The sequence below is a fragment of the Sminthopsis crassicaudata genome, chromosome 1 (genome assembly GCF_048593235.1).
Source record: "Sminthopsis crassicaudata isolate SCR6 chromosome 1, ASM4859323v1, whole genome shotgun sequence".
Classification (NCBI taxonomy): Eukaryota; Metazoa; Chordata; class Mammalia; order Dasyuromorphia; family Dasyuridae; genus Sminthopsis; species Sminthopsis crassicaudata.
The window spans coordinates 371,309,927-371,329,600 of NC_133617.1; the positions used below are offsets into that span (position 1 = coordinate 371,309,927).

The following is a 19,674-nucleotide window of genomic DNA, read 5'->3' on the forward strand; positions in this document are numbered from 1 at the left end:
GCTAGAAGTATATAACATAATCATAATCAAATAATCATAAATTGAAAATTTATAAATGTCCATAAGTCCATTGTCCATTAGTCTCATCTTGTGTGAGGAAGTCCAATGATTCCTGCTGGTTTTTAAAGTTCTTTAACAGTCTTCTTATTATTCATGATCTTTCAGTGTCAGATGTTTCTTAGATCTTCTCCTTTATTTTGAGGTCTTTCTCTTTTTCTGTCTCTCTCTGGTGGACAAGGCGAATATGACTCGTTGGCACCCATCTGATTCCTTCTCCTGCTGAAGAAATACAAGCAAACCCTCTCTCCCAGGCAATTAACCTATCTAATTTCCTTCTATTTACCACTTTCTAAATCTCTTCTCATCATCTGACAATTACATTGGAGTTGTTTGCACTGGGCACGGCCCTGTTGGTTTAAAAGGCCTGTATTCTCCCCAAGTGTAATCCATTTTTGCAATCTGATTGCCTTTTGGCTCACTTATCAGGTAATCCCTTTCTACCATGTGATTGCTTTTCTGCTGGTTGATCAAATCAGAGTCCTGACCTTCTAAAGACTCTTTGGGTATAACATCAGCTGCCATCATGCCCCAAGTCTTTTTTGCCTGGGGCCCAGGGCCCCTCATCCCATTTCCCTGAATTATTCTACACTCTGATGCCCAATGGAGTCCTCTGTTGCATTTTGGACATGGGGTTTTAGGTCTTCTTTCACCCTGTCTTCTCACTGTATCTCCATACCTACACTAAGCTCTTAGATGCCCAATTTTTCCACATTGAAAACATCGCCGAGTTTCTATAGAAGGCCTTTGCCAGGAGGGACCCTGCCTTTCCACATTCATCATTGTCCGGGTGTAAAAAGCATTTGTTGCCACTGTAGCACAGCGTCTTATGATCTCCTCTAAAGGAGCATCTTTGTCTAATCCCCATATAATTCTTTTGCAAATCTCATTGGCATTTTCCTTAGCCAGATGTCTGGTCATTATTTCTATAGCTGAATTTTCTCCAATAGTTCTTTTGACAGCAGTTTGCAAACGTCCCACAAAATCTGCAAAAGGTTCATTGGGACCTTGCTGTATTTTAGTGAAAGCCTCTCCACGATCTTTCTGTCCAGGAAGGACACCCCAAGCTTTTATTGCAGCCTTAGCAATTTGTTCATATATTGTCATGGTATAATTAATCTGTTCCGAATTCTCTCCATATTGACCTTCACCAGCTAAGTGCTCAAAAGTGAATTGTGTGTTAACTCCTATTTCCAAATTGCATCTGACTTGAATTTTACATAATTCATGAAATTCCGCAAGCCATAATAAATTTTCTCCAGGTTCCAGACATGTCCTTGCTATGGATTTCCAATCATTCGGGGTTAGGACTTCATAAGACAAACCATCTAGTAACATTTTGACATAAGCTGATGTAGCCCCATAAAGGGTACAACCTTTTTTCAAATCCTTAATTTTATTCAAATCTAAAGGTGCATATCTTCTCCTTTTTTTACCTACAGAGTCAGTATTTTCAATCACAGGATATGCATGTATAAAATCACTTATATCCTGTCCTTCTCTCTTAGCTTTAACCAATGCTTTTTCTAATCTTGTCATAGGCTTAGGCTTCTTCACAGGCAATTCTGTTTGTGTTTCTGCCTCTTCCCCTCTTTCTTCCTCCATCTCTGAAGGTGGGGTTGATGTGGGCCTGTCAATAATCTGTTCTCTAGGCAGGGTTGAAGCTTCTTCAAGAGAATCATACCATAATTCCTCATTTAAATCCTCTTGCTCTAGGGAAAGATCTTGATCTTTCCTTTTTTCCTCACACTTCCTCCTCTGTTCATTTTTAGAACTTTTCCTTCTCCTACAACTTGCTTGATAGTTTAAGGCTAATTGAACTATGTTGTAGATATAAAATACTTCTGCAGAAATTGAACGAGGCCCATTTTTTGCTTGAAATTCTTTCATTTCATATCCCACTAGCTTCCATTTATCTACATCTATCTTTTCTTCCTCTAAGAACCAAGGGGATGTGCGTCTTAATGCAGCCAAGAGTTTAGCAATCTGTACCCAGGTTACAAGTAAACTCTGCTCCTCAATTATCTTGATTATACTCTCTATAGTACCACTCCTGAATGGGGGTGGGGCTGAGGTTGCTTCTGGGGCTGGGGATGAGTCGGCTGAGGTCCAGGGATTGAATATAGCTAACATCTGCCCCATTTCAGCTATAAGAGATTCCTGGTTTAGCCCTTAACAAGTTAAGTTCCTTATTTATCTATTAGCACGCTCACTTAATCTTTAACAAAGTTTCCTCGTTACTCACGGTTCTGGGTCAGAGAGACTGAGATCTAGATCGGAAGCTTTTCCACTGGAATCAGGACCGTGTCTGTCCCTGTTCGGGCACCAAATTGCGAAGGTCTGGTCTAGCTCCTCTTGTCAGGATAAGCAAAAGTCCTTGCCCCACGTTGGGCGCCAAATGTAGTGAGCTGTCGTCTCTAGAAGCTGCTGGATCGCTCTCTGGGAAGAGATCTGCTGTGTCTACTCAAATCTCTCAGACAGATTCTTCTTCCTGTAACGAACCGTTGTCTCCAGGCAGTTGCTGTTAACTCTTGTCCAAAGAAGTGACTTCCCTTCCTGCAGAGAGCCCCGTCAAGCCTGATGCAATTCAGAGTCTTCTCTTCTTCCTGGATTGCTGTCCTCTTTATCCTCCCAGAGAATGGGCGTGGGATAATGCAAGGGCTTCTGGGAAGAACCACTTCAGCCAATGGGCTTGCTCCTTCTACCAAGTCAACCTGAGTTCTCACCTTGTAACTATCCAGACAACCTCAGTTCTCACTTAGTAATCCTAACAAAGGAGGACCTAAATAAGCACTAGGAAGTAAGAGAAGGAATATCAGTTTTGGAGAATACTATGAAGTTGTGTATTCTACTTTGGAACGTAGAGTGTGTGAAGGATAATAGTATGAAATAAGACTGGAAAAGGAATAGGGGCATGATGTTATAAAGGGTCTTAAATGCCAGGCTAAAAAGACACCTCGGGAAAGTCACTTTATTTCTCCATTCTTTATTTATTCCATCAATTTTCCAATTTTTGTGATTTCTTGATCACTCCAGTTTTTTTTTCATGAGATTGGTTCCCATGTGAACAGGGTATGATAGAAGGACCATGGGATTCAAAATTAAAAGAATTATTTGAACCATATATTAGCTGTGTAATGTTGGGCAAATCCCTTAACCTCTCTGAGCTTCAGTGTTTATGTTTGTTAAATGAGACCAGATTTCAAAGAAGAGGAAAAGAAAGAAGGAAAGAAGGAAAAGCCATGGAAGAAAACACTCAGGGAATATGTGATAACTCTTCATGTATCCAAAAGCCTATCTTGTGGAAGAAGAATAAACATAATTTGTTTTGCCCCAGATAGAAGAACCATTGTCCATAGATGGAATTTACAGAGACCAATTTAGGTTTAATATGAGGAAAATCTAACAAACTGTCTGGAAGAATAATGGCTGCCTCAAGAGGCAGTCAGTAGTTTCCCTCTCCTTGTATGTTTTCAAATAGAGGCTGGATGACCACTTTTCAAGTGTCTTGCTATTTTGGGAAATGGGTTTCCTACTAAAGTACTTCCAGCAAGGTAAATCCCCATGTTGTTATTATCCTATTGTTGTCTCCTACTGTAAATGGGCTGCACCTCACAAAGGCAGACAAAATCTGGGTCTTGAGAGGAAGTCAAACCAGGAAAGCGTGTCTGCCATGAACAGGCCATGGAGAGGTGGTCACCAATGAGGCAGAAGCTTGCACCCAATTGAAGACTCACATGGTTCTTAAGAATTTAGGAGAGGGGGGCAGGAAGGTGTGGATAGAGCATCAGCCCTGAAGTCAGAGGACCTGAGTTCAAATGTGACCTCAGAAACACTTCCTAGTTGTGTGACCCTGGGCAAGTCGCTTAATCTTCAATTGCCTTAGCAAAAAAAAAAAAAAAAAAAAAAAAAAAAAGAATTTAAGAGAGGGTGAAATACAACTTTCATACAAGCTAGAAATACCTCCAACCATTACCTTTCTCTTTCTCTTTTATAGATTGTATTTGCTAGAAGGGAACAAAATGGAAATTTTCATTCTTTTTTTTTCTTTCTCTTTTGCTTTTGCTTCCGGCTCAGATGTGGAAAAGGAAAGCTGGAAGATGGAGAAGGAATTAACTTAAATGACATAGAGAAAGTCCTCCCTGCCTGGCAGGTATGTATACAGATAAGTGATGTCTCCTTTTGGAGGCCCCTATTGGTGAGGGAGTATGTGGTGCAGAGCGAATGACTTTTTTGGGGAGTCATTCAGTAGTGATTGTTGCAGCTGTGTGTGCCATTATTTGTGGTGCGTGTTTTAAAATTCTGATAATGCTTGTTGTGGTTTTCTGAGATAATGAAAAAAAATCTATCAATTGTTTTTGTTCATATATATATTTAGAATACCAGTTGTTTTTGATAAATATGTATATGTGTGTGTGTGTGTGTGTGTGTGTGTGTGTGTGTGTGTGAGAGAGAGAGAGAAAGAGAGAGAGACAGACAGAGAGAGACAGACAGAGAGACAGAGACAGAGAGAGGGAAGGAGGGAGGGAAGTAAAGAGAGAGGAAGTGAGGGAGGGAGGGAGAGAGCAAGAGAGAAAGAGACAGAAACAGAGCAGAGAGAGAGAATGTAAACAGGGTTGATGGATCACTCAGATGTTGTACCTTCAGCCTGAAATAGGTAAGACTAGGGCAGCCACCTCATTGATGGAGCATTTTCCAAGTACAGTTCTGGGGTGAATGGAATTGTTGCAATTTCTTAAGTGGGTGGAATTAGTTTTTAAGCTTTTAAAAAAATTCAGATTGTCACTAACACCTCCAGTTGCCTGTGGTACTTGGTAAACCTCAGGAGCTGATTTGTTTCTACTTTCTGAATCAGGCCAAATCCCAGTAGGTGGAGAGAAGCTCGCAAATACACATTCTCTGTACCATCAAAGGATCTGGAGATTCACAAAAGCAGTAGCAAAGGCCAGAGGGTTGCATATTTGTCTTGTTATGAGACATTCAGTGCACTAGACAGTTCTAGAAGGAATTATCAATAATTGCATTGTTCACCTTGACTTCCTACTCTTTCATACCTTATGCATATTTTATCTTATTTATTCAGTGTATCCTTCCTATTCATTCTTTTTCTTTTTTTTTCTCCCCACTCCTCCCACAATATATTCCTTAGTCCTACTAATGATATTCAGAGACATTGCTTTTTAGCCCCACTGAAGCCTTTGGACCAGAAGCGTTGCTACCCTCTGGTTTTATAATACAGCAAGCAAGACTGAAGTGCCGTCTTATGTTGAGAGCTACTTAGACATTCCTGTGAGGTTGCCAATGGCCGGCTTTTCATCTTTGGATCTCAGACTATAAGGAGGTTAGCCTGGCCTAATGTCATATTCCAGCTTCTCATTTCTGCTTTTGTCTATAACCTTAAGCTATTGAGCACTAACCTACAAGACAAGGTGAAGGTGAAGGTTTGCTGGCTCTGTCTGCCCTAGCCTGACCCAGACCCCTGTGGTGGACCCTCCTTGATTTCCATACACAGATCATCTAGTCTAAGGGAACCTGGGGTCTATGGACCAAGATTTGTGGGTAGATTTCAAGAAAATGTGGATGAGGAAAACATCACATTTTATTTTCACTAATCTCTCACTGAAATTTAGCATGATCTTCATTTTTTAAAAACACTGTTCTAAGAAGGGATTCATAGGCTTTAGACTTACAAAAGGATCCTTGACACAAAAGAGGTGAAGAACCCCTGATCTGGTCTATTCCCTTAATTTTATAAATGAGAAAACCCAAGACCTAGACAAATTAAGTTGCCCAAGATGACATTGTTAGTTAGATTAAAACTCAGATATCCTTGTTTCCAGTTATGATTCTACCTTGATAAGCTCATTATAATTCAGTAACCTTAATTAACTGACAGGTATGTTATGAATGACTGTTGTGTACATAGCCCTGAGAGCATATAATTTCTATTCTTGAGATATTGTTTACGAAATGGATTTTGTAGTACTAGCAATAAAAGTATTCTACGGGACAACAGTATCAGTCCACAAGCATTAATTAAGCACCTGCTGTGTGTCAGGCACCGTGGTTGGTCCTGAGACCACAAAGATGAAAATAAAAATTTGAGTCGACTGCAGATTTCATTCCTCAGTTGAAAATAAAATATTATCTTTAGCAAGATATCTGTGACTTTATAATTCCCCACATAGCCTCATGTAGTACCTATTTTCCCACCAAAATAAGCCACTTATTAATTATAGAGGGCTTAAAAGATACCAGTGAGCATTCAGTGGAAATCAAGAATTGAGCCTACATTTTAATTTACTTAGATCTTCTTTTCTCATTCCTACTTTGATTTTTTTTTTTTAGAATCTCTGTCAGTGAGAATTTTTTTTGCATGTTTATGATTGGCAGGTACTAATGTTCTCTTAGAGAAATCAGGGTACTGAATGAGGCAGGGGACATTTGAAGCTCAGTAGATCCAGGAAATGGCCAGTTTTAAAGAGATAGCACTTGAGTGTCCTTGCCAATTTATCCCTGCTGAATATGATTTTGCTCTGTTCAGAATGACTACTGATTAATAGAATTTTGCTCCCCAATGATGTTAGCACTTAGAAAACCCAGACATTTTCCTTAATTTAGGAAAAAACTTCTGAGGAAGTTGTTTAATGTAGGATTGTTGTGGCTGAAGAGCTCTTGTCTGGATTATCATCCCATAAGGAAAGGTACTCTAAAAAGAAGGGAGTTCACAGTTATTGGAATCCCCACCACCTTTTATTTACATCATTTATCTGGGTCTAAAGTGTTTACTATTTCTCTTTAGTATTTCCATGTTACTTCCTATTAAGCAAAGAGAGCAAAGTATCAAAGTATCTTTTAACATTATCTCCAGCTTACCATTGCCTAGCCCATGCTAAATTCAGGTCATAAGTGGAACATGGAGACTCCTGTCTTCTCAGTCAGGCAAGAGGAGCAAGTTCTCTGAAGGGGAAAATGTGTGGAATTTCTAAAACTTTTAAGTTTAATTGACATCATTAATATTTTCTTCATCACTTTTTAAAATCTAGGTAAATCAGTCAAACAAACCAAGCTCTGACTTTGTTAGCCTTCTGAGATGTAATAGCTTACACTAAAACTTGAACAATCAGCTCCCAAGAAGGCTCCTGGCATGAACCTTGGGTTCTAGCTCAGGCTTAGTCTGTTTATCTGTGAAATGTGGGTAACAGCTGTTCTGCCTCATTCACAAAACTTTCATAAGATTAAATGATATACTTGTTGAAAGGATTCACTGGATCATGGGATTGAGAGTTTGATGGATCCTGGTGCTTTTTTTTTTTTGGGGGGGGGAACTAACTCCCCTGATTTTACAAATAAGGAAACTGCATCCCAGAAAAGGGAAATTGATTTCCTTAGGTCAGATGTTTACCAATTGATAGAGTTATCTATGACAGTTACTCAGATGCTTACTTAGCTCAAGTTCCAGTGTAGACTCTTGGCTGCCTTTTGATCCTCTCACCTTGAGTGGGAAGGGAATAAGAGTTTACCTGTCTTGTGGTGAATTTTTATTCACCATAGCAGTCTTTTGCACGTTTCTCTGATGATGACTTGCATGGTCCTCTAGAAGTTTGTGTGCGTAATATTTTTAAACTTTCCAATCCGGAAGGAAAAGTGGGCCCTAAAGCGGAATTTGCAGCCTTTGGGCCAGTCTACGGCCCCAAGTCTGAAATGTAGACTCATTTTGTTAAGGGATGGTGGTCTATCCTGCCACCTAATGGGACCCGAGAACAACTGCATCTCCTGATGTTGAGAAAAGCTTGCAGCGCTGAGCTGTGTGCATGCTCATTGGCTGAACCGAGCTCAGGTTTCCATCCCGCCTTGCCCTCATTTCATGGCAGACTATCCTGCGTCCCATCACCAGCTGTCTGGCCTCGAGATCGATCATGTGGGGACTGTTTCTAGGTGAAAGGGAGGTTGTTTTAGAGATGTGGCTGATTCTGAATTAGACCTTGCATTTGTGATGTTGTTTTCAGCAGCTTCGGGCTATTATTGCAAGAGCTTCCTTTCACCTTCTTTTCTTTCTCTAAGATTTAATAGAGAAATTCCTAGATTAAGAACCAACAAGCATGTATTATATAGAACATTGAAATGTACTGTCAAAAGATTTGGGTTTAGTCTATGCCCTGCTATTTGCTACATTGTGTGACTGTTTCCTCAACTCAGAAATGATGGGATTAGAATAAGTGATCTCTAAGGTCTTCTAAGGAGACAGAATGTACAAAGGAAATAATCAGAGGGAGGAACCTGGGCCCACATCCCAACTCTTGCACTTACCTATGCAACATTGGGCAATTTACTAAATTTTCCTCGGCTTTAAAATAAGGAGGGGACTGAATTAGATGCTAGTCCATCTCTAACACTGTAATTCTATAATCCTCTGACTTTTGGTGCTATAAAATCCAACGATGCCGTAATTCCTAAGTCTTGGATCTACAACAGGCTTATAGTACTGACTTGGCCTGCATGAAATGAGATCAGCTTAGATAAGTGTTTCCCATCCCACATAGATTTAAAATAGATAAAATTCGAAATGGTCTGCTAGGAACTCTCTTCTCCTTGCCTCAACAGAGAGATTGAAAAAGATTAGGGAGAGAGGCATTGAGCATGGAAAAGGAGCATGGGTTAGGGGAGCGTAGGAGAAAGTTTTTAAAGCACATAGGTTTGAAGAGGCAGAGACTTGGAAGTAAAAGTTTGTGGACCAGTAAAAATTTGTCATGGATCTATGCCATATAACAGATGAGTGTTTGGAAAACCCTGGACTCAATTATGTTCAACATGTTCCATCTCTAACATTCTGTGGTCATTTCCTCTTTCCTTCATAGGACAGTGAATAAACAAATAGTCTTGGTTTCCTAGGACCCACACAAGGATGCTTAGAAACTCTCACCCTCTTGTCTTCATTTGAAGCTAAATTTAGGTAATGATGTCCTCTCTACCACCCCCTTCCACCTCCCTTGCATGAAGACCTCCTACCTTTCCCCTCATGTTCCATTATATCTAGAGCCAATTAGCACAGGATCCAGGTCTGGCAAAAAAAAAAAAAAAAAAAAAGGCTTAAAATAAATCATGCAGTGACCAATCAAAGCATTTTGATAAAAATGGAAAACTGGCTCTCTATCCATAGCACCATGTTATCTTAGGCTCCTGCCCAATGGAGGCATTGCTGTCACTAGAATTCTGCTCAAAAGGGAGAGCGAGGGGTTAGGAGCTGAAAGACTGCAATCCTTAAGAATTGTGGAAGCTCAGGGAATTTTGGGAAAAGTTGGCTCCCAAAGTTGGGAATTTGTTTTGCTGAATTATGCATATTTTTTCTGAGAGTTTTGTTTTTCTTTATTTCAACAGAGTTAAGGAAGTAGGAGAGGGAGAAAGGGTAGAAATAGAGTTCCCTTCCTTCCCCAAAAGAGGAAAAAACAGAAGGAATGACAAACAGGGTAGCCTTGACAGTCATGTGGGAAATTTATTATGTATTTTAAAAGAAAAAAGGAAAGTAAGCTTTATGAATGGAGACTTACCATTTTATGTACAATCTTCTATGATGTATATGGAAAACATGCTCATTTTGCTTAAATGTTTGCTAAACTCAGAATAAAAATAAAATTAAATGAACATTAAAGAAAACTTGACTAGGCTGACCTTGGAAGGAATAGGTAAGCAGAAGAAAATGTTGGATAGCACCAATCCTTGGCAGAGTAGGGAAAAAGAAAATTTGTCTTTACGGTTTTCCCATCCGGTTCCCCTTTTCCTTGATGGCCTCATTGGAATCCTTTTTATTTTCCACCTCTCTTTCACCTATCATGTGATTACCTCAGATTTCCCATTAATAATTTAAGGTATAACATTTTTGAAACTGGAATGTTCTGTGATACAAAGAAATGACTTTCTAATGGCGGTATTTCAGGTAAAGTGAAATCTGGTAAAGAGAAAGATTGGTGGGTAACATAATCCTCTGTGTTCTTTAGCTAGCTATATTTCTAGTAGATAAAGTCAGTTCCTTTCCTTCACAGAAGTGAATGGCCTCCCTCACATATACTTTAAATTCCTCCCATTCACAAAGTTTGATAGCCCATCATATCTCCCCCCCCCCCCACTCCGCCCTTAACCCTTTCCACAAATGACTGCCTATTTATATTCCTAACAGGATTGTTGCTCTTCCTTTTCAATTCTTTCTGCATGTGTTACTGCAATGCTAAGCACTGGGGAATAGAATGACACATTTTCATGACATTTGAGGATCCAAGTTAGAATGGACTTCAACGACCATCAGTCCCACTCATACCTAAACAGAAATACCTTTACAGGAAGACATGAATAACAGATTGGGATTTGTACCCAGGGCTTCTCCCTGCCTGCATAACCTGTGTTGCCACCTCTCTGGACATTAGTTTATCCATCTGTAAAATGAGAGTATTGGTCAAGGTCCCTTCTAGCTTTATATCATATCTTAATGGACAACTGGTCCTCTAGTTTTAGGGATTTCATCCCCTCCTGTCTACTTTTAGAAAGTTCTTCAGGTGAAGCCTCCATTCTGCCTTTCTATAACTTCTACTCACTGCTCTTAATAACATCCTGCGACACCAAGCAGGACAAGTTTGATTTCATTTCCCCATGAAAGTCCTTCAAATATTTAAATTGTCGCCATGTTAACTCCCGCCCCCCACTTCTCTAAACTAAGCATACCAGTTCCTTCAGCTAATCCACATAAGTCTCAATTTGGATTTCTTATCTTGCCGTTCACATTGAATCTTCAGTCTACTGAAAATCCAAAATTAATATCACATAAAGTTATTTTTAGCTACGCCTCCTCCTTTCCCCCCCATTTTATCCCTTAATACTTTTTAAACCAAAATACTGGCATTAGAAGTAGCTGTATAGACAAAGGGAAAATACGTCAACTCTCTTCTGAATCACTTTCTTGTTAAGACCTCTAGTTTTTATAGAAGAAAACTGAATGAGATGAAGTGAGATATTTCAAGAGAGTTGTGAAAATCGAGAAAGGCTTCATGTACTTCAGAGTTTGAGTAGGCCTGAAGGACTTTGAGCATTGATTCAAGGGCATAATTGAGTCCCCTTCCGACTATCCTTCCATGACACAATCTCCTCCCTATTTCAGTCAAACATGGACAACTATGTACTTATTGGTCAAATTCAATTTCATGGGTAGATCTCGAGTTTAGAATGTAAGACTCTCAGCCAATGAAGATGAGGGTCTTTGGTGGGAGGGGGTGTTTGCCTTAGGGATTAAAGGTGCTGATCCTGCCTATAAGAGGCACTTCCTCTCTTCCATTGTCTGCTCAAACGGTGGGACACCCTTCTCTTGAGAATGTACTATAAACTTTGCTTTTCTCTAGAGCCCTCTCCAGCTTTTTTTTTTATTAAATGGTGACCCCTCACTATTTCTGTACCACACAAAACTAATTCTCTTTTTTGATTCTCAATTTATTAAACCTTTTTTTTAAAATTTCTCAGTGCTTTTTTTTTTCCCTTTAGGTTAGTCACTCCCCAAGATTCTCCTCTTCCCTATTAGATTGCTCCCTTTTCTCTTTTTATTATTTGACACTCTGAGTTTTATATCACTTTAAATTTCTTAATATAGCCTTTTCCTGTTCCTTACCCAAAGAGCTATCCCTTTGATAACAGAGAACTGGTCAATAAGGACTCAGTATCGATGGCTTTTGAGCTTGGTGAGCCTCCTAGATATTCTGCTCTCTATTCTATTTACTGTCTCTTTCACATTCTAGAATTGGTAGGAGCCTTAAAAGTTAACCATCCCCAATTCAAAGGCATCATTTTTATCATCAGTAAGCATTAATTAAGCCCATGCTGTGTGCCAGGTGCTGTGCTAAGCCTTGGGGATACAAACACAGGCAAAAGACAACCCCTGTTCTCCAAGAGCTCACAGTCAAATAAATTTGGAGTGAAAGAACCTGGATTCTAAACCTGGCTCTGATGCTTGCTATCCAAATGTCCTTGTAAGTAATTTAACTTTACTAGTTATTAATTTCCTAACTATAGGTTGAAGAGATTGGAGTAAATTATCTCTGAGATTCTCCTAGCTCTAAATCTATGATCCTTTGAATGCTCTGGCAGAAAAAGAATTTGGAACAATTTTCCAAAAAGTCATTAAATTGTATGTCAAATCAGATGAGATAATACTTGTAAAGCACTTAACACAGTGCCTGGCACATAGAAGTAGATCCTTAATAAATGTTTATTCCCTTCTCCTATAACCTTTGATTCATCAATTACTATTAAGCATGCGCTCGAGGAATTCAAACATAAAGAATGTTTATAGCAGTATTTTTGGTGGTAGCAAAGTGTGGAAACAAAATTGGTAGTTGTTCAGCATTTTGGGAATGAGCAGACAAATTAAGCAGCTAGATGGTCCAGTAGATAAGAGTGTCGGACCGTGGTTAGGATGATCTGAGTTCAGTATTAGTCTTAAAAACTTATTAGCTCTGGGACCCTAGGCAAGGCATTTAACCTGTCTTCCTCAGTTCCTTAATCTGTAAAATGAGAATAATAGTAACCCCTATCTCCCAGGGTTGTTATGAGGATCAAATGACATAATATTGATAAATTGATTTACAAATCTTAAAAGCTTTTTATAGTTGCTATTAAATAAACTGTTATTATTTAAACTGTTATGTGAGTGCATTGGGATTTAGCAGCACCATAAGAAATGAGGAATAAGGATTCAAAGGAAAAAAAAATATGGATGAATGTATATAAATTGATACAGAATGAAATGAAACCAGGGATACAATTTACTTAATAATGAAAGGAGCAAAAACCTTAAAAGCCTTCAGAGCTCTGATCAAAGCAGTGACCAGCCATGATTCCAGAAGACTGATGACAAAATGTGCCCCCCTCATTCCCTCCCCTTAGTGAAGCAGTGGACCAGAAAGCTGGCCATTCATTGTCAGACATGACCTGGGTATTGATTTGGTTTTCCTTGATTATAATTATATCTTATAGTACTAAGTATTGGAGGTTAGGAAGTAGGGGAGTTAATGAATAGTGAAACATTTTTAAAGGCATATAGAGAAAAGTATTTTAAAAGGTGCATAGAGGAAGAGGAGAGAGGTCTAGAAATCATACAAGTAGAATAATTTGTTGCTACCTTGCTAAGTTTGTGTATTTCTTTAAAATAGGTATTTGTGGATTTTAAGGAATAAGTATATTTAAGTATAAATCATATATTTATATTAGATGTATAATTATGTGTAATATATAAAGCAGATATATGTGTTTATTTTTTTAAATCACTGATAGACATACATATATACCTTGATTAAACACTTTCAGTGAGAGTTTACTGTCCTATAGGGTAGATGATTCTATTTTATTAAAAAATTCTAGGTGTTACCTTGACATAACTATAGTTGCACTGACCAATATACACAGACAAAAGAGGAAAAGCCTCTCTGTGACTAATAATGTGGAGAAGGCTGCTCTTTCCCGGTGCCATCCCCACCCCTGCATCCTTTAACAGGAATCCTTTCTTGGTGAAGGACCTAGGAAGCTGGTGGTTGCTAAGTGATCCCCCATCACCCACAGCAGTCTGCCCATCTGCTTCCCGCCCTCATCCTCCTGTTTGGCAAGCGCTTTTAATTCCTGCTTCTGGGTGCCCTTTGTACCCCAGAGCACGAGGCCTTGCTGCACAACAGAAAGTATTTCTGTGATGTCCGTTCCCTGAGAGACCATGCTGCAAGCTTCCCTGGGCAGGTGTCATGAGCAAATGAGCACACAGTACATGCTTCCTCATAGTGATAGTAGGTGATGGCGGTTGGGGTAGGAGGGGAGCAGCCTTCTGGACACAGCCAGGAGACTTAGATGTCCTTCTTCTGTCTTTAACTGCCTGGGTGACCTGTAATAAAGTACTTTATAAACTTTGTTATATGAATAGAATGTAATGAAAAAAGGTGATAATGGAGAAATGTATCACAGAATCATGGGAGCAGAGGGAGAAGGGATCTTAGAGAACCTACTGGAGGTTCTAAACCTGAGGCCCTTAAACTTGTGTGTGTTTTTAAAATATTTTGACAATTGTGTTCTTGATTTCCTATGTATTTTATTGCATGCATATAAAAGTATGATTCTGAAAAGGGCTCTCCAAACTACACACAAAGGTAAGAAACCCTGCTGTAGCACAATGCCTTAGGTGAGGAAACTTTCACAGAGAGATTTAAGTAATTTGTCTAGGGGATAGCATAGGTAGTAAGGAGCATCTAGAAGGCGAAGGTGGGTCTCAGAGTAACTCTCAATTTTAAAAGCATAAATTATCTACTGTGTTTCAGGTACAAAGCTGAAGTTAAAAGTCCCTGCCTTCAGTAAGCTTACATTCTAGAGGAGAAAACAACATGTATATGGATGAGCAATTGCAAATTGTATACAAAATTAAATAGTATGGGCAATTGGGTTGTTCAGTGGATACAGTGAAGTTAAGAAGACTAATCTTCCTAAATTCAAATCTGTGTGATCCTGGGCAAGTCACTTGACTATTTGCCCCAGTTTCCTCTGTAAAATCTAGAAAAGGAAATGGTAAATCTCTCTAGTCTCTGCCAGGGAAACCCCAAATGGAGTCACAGAGTCAGACATGACTGAATACACAAAACAAAAATTTAGGTGGTGATGGGAAACACAATGATGCAATTCAGGAAGAGACTCCTACAGGAAGCAATGCTTCAGCCGAGCCTTTCGGGAGCTGGGCCCTCCCAGAGACAGAGCTGCTGACAACAGGGAATTGCTCAGACGGGCTGACCACAAAGAGGCTCCAGCTGAGTTTGGATCCAGGCCTCTCACCCCTAGTGCATGTCTGGTTTTCAGGCAGGGCACCTTGGAATGGAGAAAAGAAGGGGGGAGCTGAGGGTGAGGAGAAGGGTGCTGTCTGGGCCGTGTCCAAGGAAATGAGCCCTCTGATTTAAAAGATGCTATATTGGGCTGGACTGGTTCCATTCCGCTTGAAGATCATGTGCACTTAAAAACATACTTGGGGGTTGGGTAGGATGGCGTCCCCCCCGATACCAGCTTTAGAAATCTGCCTGTCAGTGGCACTAAGGGTAGATTATATGAACTACTACCTAAGATTCACCAGAAGTGTAGAAGGAGATATTTTATAATATAACTTATTATATAAGGACATATTTTGGATGCCAGCAAGTTCTACATCCCTTGCACTTAAGTATTTATCTTGTGGTAGGTCAAATCACACAAGCCCTGAAGGTTCAACATCTCATTTGGAAAATGACATTAGAGACACGATTTTCTTTTTTTTTAATTTTGTCTATTTTAGACACAATTTTATTTTATTTTATTTTTCATTTTTAATTAATTTTTATTTTATTTTTATTAAGGCTTTTTATTTTCTAAACATATATATGGATAATTTTCAACACTCACCCTTGCATAGCCTTGTGTTTCAATTTTTTTCCATCTTTTCTTCCTACACCCTCCCCAGATGGCAAGTAATGCAATATGTTAAACATGTACAATTCTTCTATACATATTCCACAATTATTGTGTTGCATAAGAAATATGATATCAAAAAGGAAAAAAAATTAAAAGGAAGCAAAATGCAAGTAAACAACAACAAAAAAAAAGAAAATTCTATGTTGTGTTCCACCTTCAAGTCCCACAGTCCTTTCTTTAGGTACAGATGGCTCTCTTCATCATAAGATCATTGGAATTGGCCTGAATCATCTCATTATTGAAAAGAACTGTGTCCATCAGAATTGATCTTTGTATAATTTTGTAGTTGCAGTGTACAATGATCTCCTAGTTCTGCTTGTTTCACTCAGCATCAGTTGATGTAAGTCTCTCCAAGCCTCTCTGTATTCCTCCTGCTGGTCATTTCTTACAGAGCAATACTATTCCATAACCTTCATATACCATAATTTACCCAACCATTCTCCAACTGATGGACATCCATTCAACTTCCAGTTTCTGGCCACTACGAAAAGAGCTGCCACAAACATTTTGGCACATACAGGTCCCTTTCCCCTCCTCAGTATTTCTTTGGGATATAATCCCAATAACAGCAATGCTGGGTCAAAGGGTATGCACAGTTTGATAACTCTTTGAGCATAGTTCCAAATCGCTCTCCAGAATGGCTGGATCAGTTCACAGCTCACAGGGTATTAGAGGGACACAATTTTCAAACACGGACTATTGGAAGGACACAGTTTCTAACCTTGCCTAAGAAAAGGAGCACACAGTTCTTGTTCCAGATTTATAACTTTAGCCTTCAAAGCTCAGCTCAAGCATTACAACGTTTCCTGATTCCCTCACTTGTTAATATATATCTTCTCTACATCATTTTATAATTATTTTGTATGTATCCTGCTTTTCTATGAATGTGAATTTCCCAGTAGAATGCCTTTGAGAGCAAGGATCTCCATTTCTGCCTTTGTAATCACAGTATTGGTACACAGTAGCTATTTAGTAAATGTTATTAAGAGATGGCATGATATAGTGGGCAGCGTGCTGGATTCCAAGTTGGGAAGACCCGAGTTCAGATCTCATCTCAAATAATGAGCAACCCTGAAAATTTGCCTGTTGGCTTAAGTTTCGAGATGTCCTGTTATTGATTGCCTGAATGGCATGTGCTTTGTTCATTCCCAGCATCCTCTGCCCTGGTAATAATTATAAACTGCACTTAAGGGCAGTTCTGCCAGGCCCAGAAGAAACAAGGAGACATTGAATAGATGAAGAGACCCTAAAAAATGCATTGCATTATCTGCCCACTAGAGGGCATCAGTAGACTTTCTTGGGGAGCCAAGAATTGAGAAGGACGTCAACTATAAGGGGGTGGTGGGCTGCCTGTGTGGCTCAAATTATTCTTATAAAAATTTAAAATCATCTTTTTATATTTAAAATTTGCAAGCCATGGAGACGGTCTTCCGATAATAATGATAAGAGAGCAACTGTCTTAATGAAAAAGAACAGTGAATTTGAAGTGGGAGGAAATCCCATTTCTATTATTATCTGTGAACGAGTCAGTTCATTTTTATGGGACTCATTTTCCAAGTGCAGAACTAGCTGATCTCACACAAGTGTTCAGTCATTTTCAGTCCTGCCCTATTTTGGTGACTCCATTTTTTCCATTTCCTTCTCCAGCTCATTTTACAGATGGGGAAACTGAGGCAATTGGACTTGAGTGACTAGCCTAGAGTCACCCAATTAGGAAATGTCTAAGGTCACATTTAAATTCAGGTCTTCCTGACTCCACCAGCACTGCCATTTTATCCTGTAGTGTTGCCCTATTAGTAAGCACTCTAGATAACTTTTCTCATTGACAGTGTTTATGTAGATATCAGGGAAGAATTGTCTCCTACCCCCAGGGCAGCCTGAAATTCTACCAGTAGAGAGTCATAATTTGACTTTCCTGAAAATTATTTTCTATTGGTGGAAGGTTGGGAGGGACAGGACAGAGCAAAAGAATAAGCATTTATTTAGCACTTAGTATATGCTAAGCACAATACTAAACAATTTATATATTTTGATCCTCAAAACAATCCTGTGAAATAGGTGCTGTTATCCCCATTTTATAGGTAAGGGAATTGTAATCTATTAAATACGCCAACACTTTTCTCAGTGAAATAAGAGAGATCAAAGCTTTGGGGGAAGAATGCTCAAGATGGGATTGGGAAAGAGATGAAGATGAGCAGTTGCACCAAAAACCTAACCCTCACAATTTGGAGAAAAGCTAAGGATGAGAAAAGGAAACTAGTATAAAAAATTTGGGAATTAAAATTTTGATTAATGCCTTTGGAAGGGATTAGCTGGTGGACTGTGCTCAGGAGAGAAGGCTCAGCTTCATGATCAAATTCCAGTTAAAATGAGACCTTTTTAGTGTGAATTCAGGAAAACTAGTATAAATAGGGCAGGCCTTCAGCAAAATTGTGAAATCCTTGATTTGTATTCATTATTCTCTATGTCCCCTTTCACCATCGTTCTTACTTTACCAGGTGGATCAACAGATTAGTGTCCTGGCCTGACCAGTCACCCACTGACAAACTCATCCATATTAAGGCTATGGGGGGGAAATTCCCTAGCAACTTCTTCTGAAGGGCAGTGTTTTCCATCCCAGTCATCAGATACCTCCAAAGACTTGGGTAGTTATTAGAAAGAATTCATATTTAGAATTTGGTTGAATTAGATGGTCTCTGAGGTACCTTCTGACACAGATTCTGTGAAGATAGAAAGGTTTTCATTCATTCCACAAATATTTATTCAGACCTACTATGTTGAAAGTACTCTGTAGGCAAACTTTCCGAAAGTATTTGCATTTTAAAAGAGCATGGAATATGCCAAATTCTTATGCTGAAAGGGGAATTTTCTATAAGCTCCTTCCTCAGGAAACCCTTGTCTCATCCCTACTTCTTTGGTCCTCTTGGTCTGAGTCTAAAGCAGTCTATTTAAAACTATAGCAGTGAGCTTCTCTTAGGTTCCTAGTAGTTAGCTATTCTCCTGTTCTTTACCACTGATTTGTATGTCACATAGTTATTTATTAACATGTAGCACCCACATCCCCCATCCAAATGTTCGTGCACTGAATGTTACCCTAGGCATGTTTTGGATATGGATCCGCATCCCCCTTAAATCTATGATGTCAAACTCAAATAGAAATTAATTCCTGCTGGCTGCATTAGGCTTAGAAATCCACAAATTAGAGGCAGCTATGAGGCACAGTGGATAGAGCATCAATGCTGGAGTTAGGAGAACCTGTATCCAAATCTGGTCTCAGACACTTAACCCTCCCTACCTATGTGACCCTGGGCAAATCACTTAACTTTTGCTTTACAAAAAAAGAAAAAGAAAACCACAAAGCAACACTGTGTTGTATTATATTGCTATTTGTTTTGTTAACTATTTCCCAATTACATTTTCATTTGGCCAGCATTCCAGAGTTTTGTTTTATGACCTATGTCTTAGTCACCTATGGCAGGGCATTAATTTGAATTAATTTGCAGTCATTGCTTTCAGAAACCATTTACTGTTGCCAAATTTTTCCCAACTCCCACATTCAGTTACATGACCCCATATGGGATTGTAACCCATAGTTTAAGAAGCTTTGACCTATGAAATTTGGAGTTAGGAAATTATTTTCAGCTATTATCATAACCCCTTCTTTAAGTTGCGTTACTTTCATTCTTCTCAGGAATTCTATTTAGCAAAATTGGAAAGGAATGTATTGGAGCTAGGGTTGCAGTTGGGTGGGTGAGTTGCCTTTTTAGCTTGATAATGACCTTGTATGTAATACAAGTTCTAGTAAGGTCCACCTTTGTTATATTTTTTTGCCATCAATAAAATCACTGGAAAAATAAGATTTACAGAATTTAAATGATTTGCCTAAATTTCACAGATAACAAATAAATATCCAATACTAAAAACCAGGTCTTCTAGCTTTTTGTAGTTTCTACATAGAAAAAGAGAAAATTAGGGCAGCCAGTTGGTGACCAGCCCTGAAGTCAGGAGGACCTGAGTTCAAATGTGACCTCAGACACTTAATATATCCTAGCTGTGTGACCCTGGGCAAGTCACTTAATCCCAATTACAGAGAGACAGACAGACAGACAGAGA

General features: G+C 39.1%; 1 protein-coding gene across 10 annotated transcripts in view; it reads left to right on the plus strand.

Annotated features, from left to right (window-relative positions):
- Positions 1-19,674, plus strand: part of CTIF (cap binding complex dependent translation initiation factor) — a 486,242-nt gene that overhangs the window by 185,264 nt on the left and 281,304 nt on the right. For all 10 annotated transcript variants that reach the window (XM_074279342.1, XM_074279337.1, XM_074279344.1 and 7 more), the window contains one exon: positions 4,135-4,210. In XM_074279342.1, the coding sequence (XP_074135443.1) occupies positions 4,135-4,210 (76 nt within the window). The remainder of the gene's footprint in view (positions 1-4,134; positions 4,211-19,674) is intronic.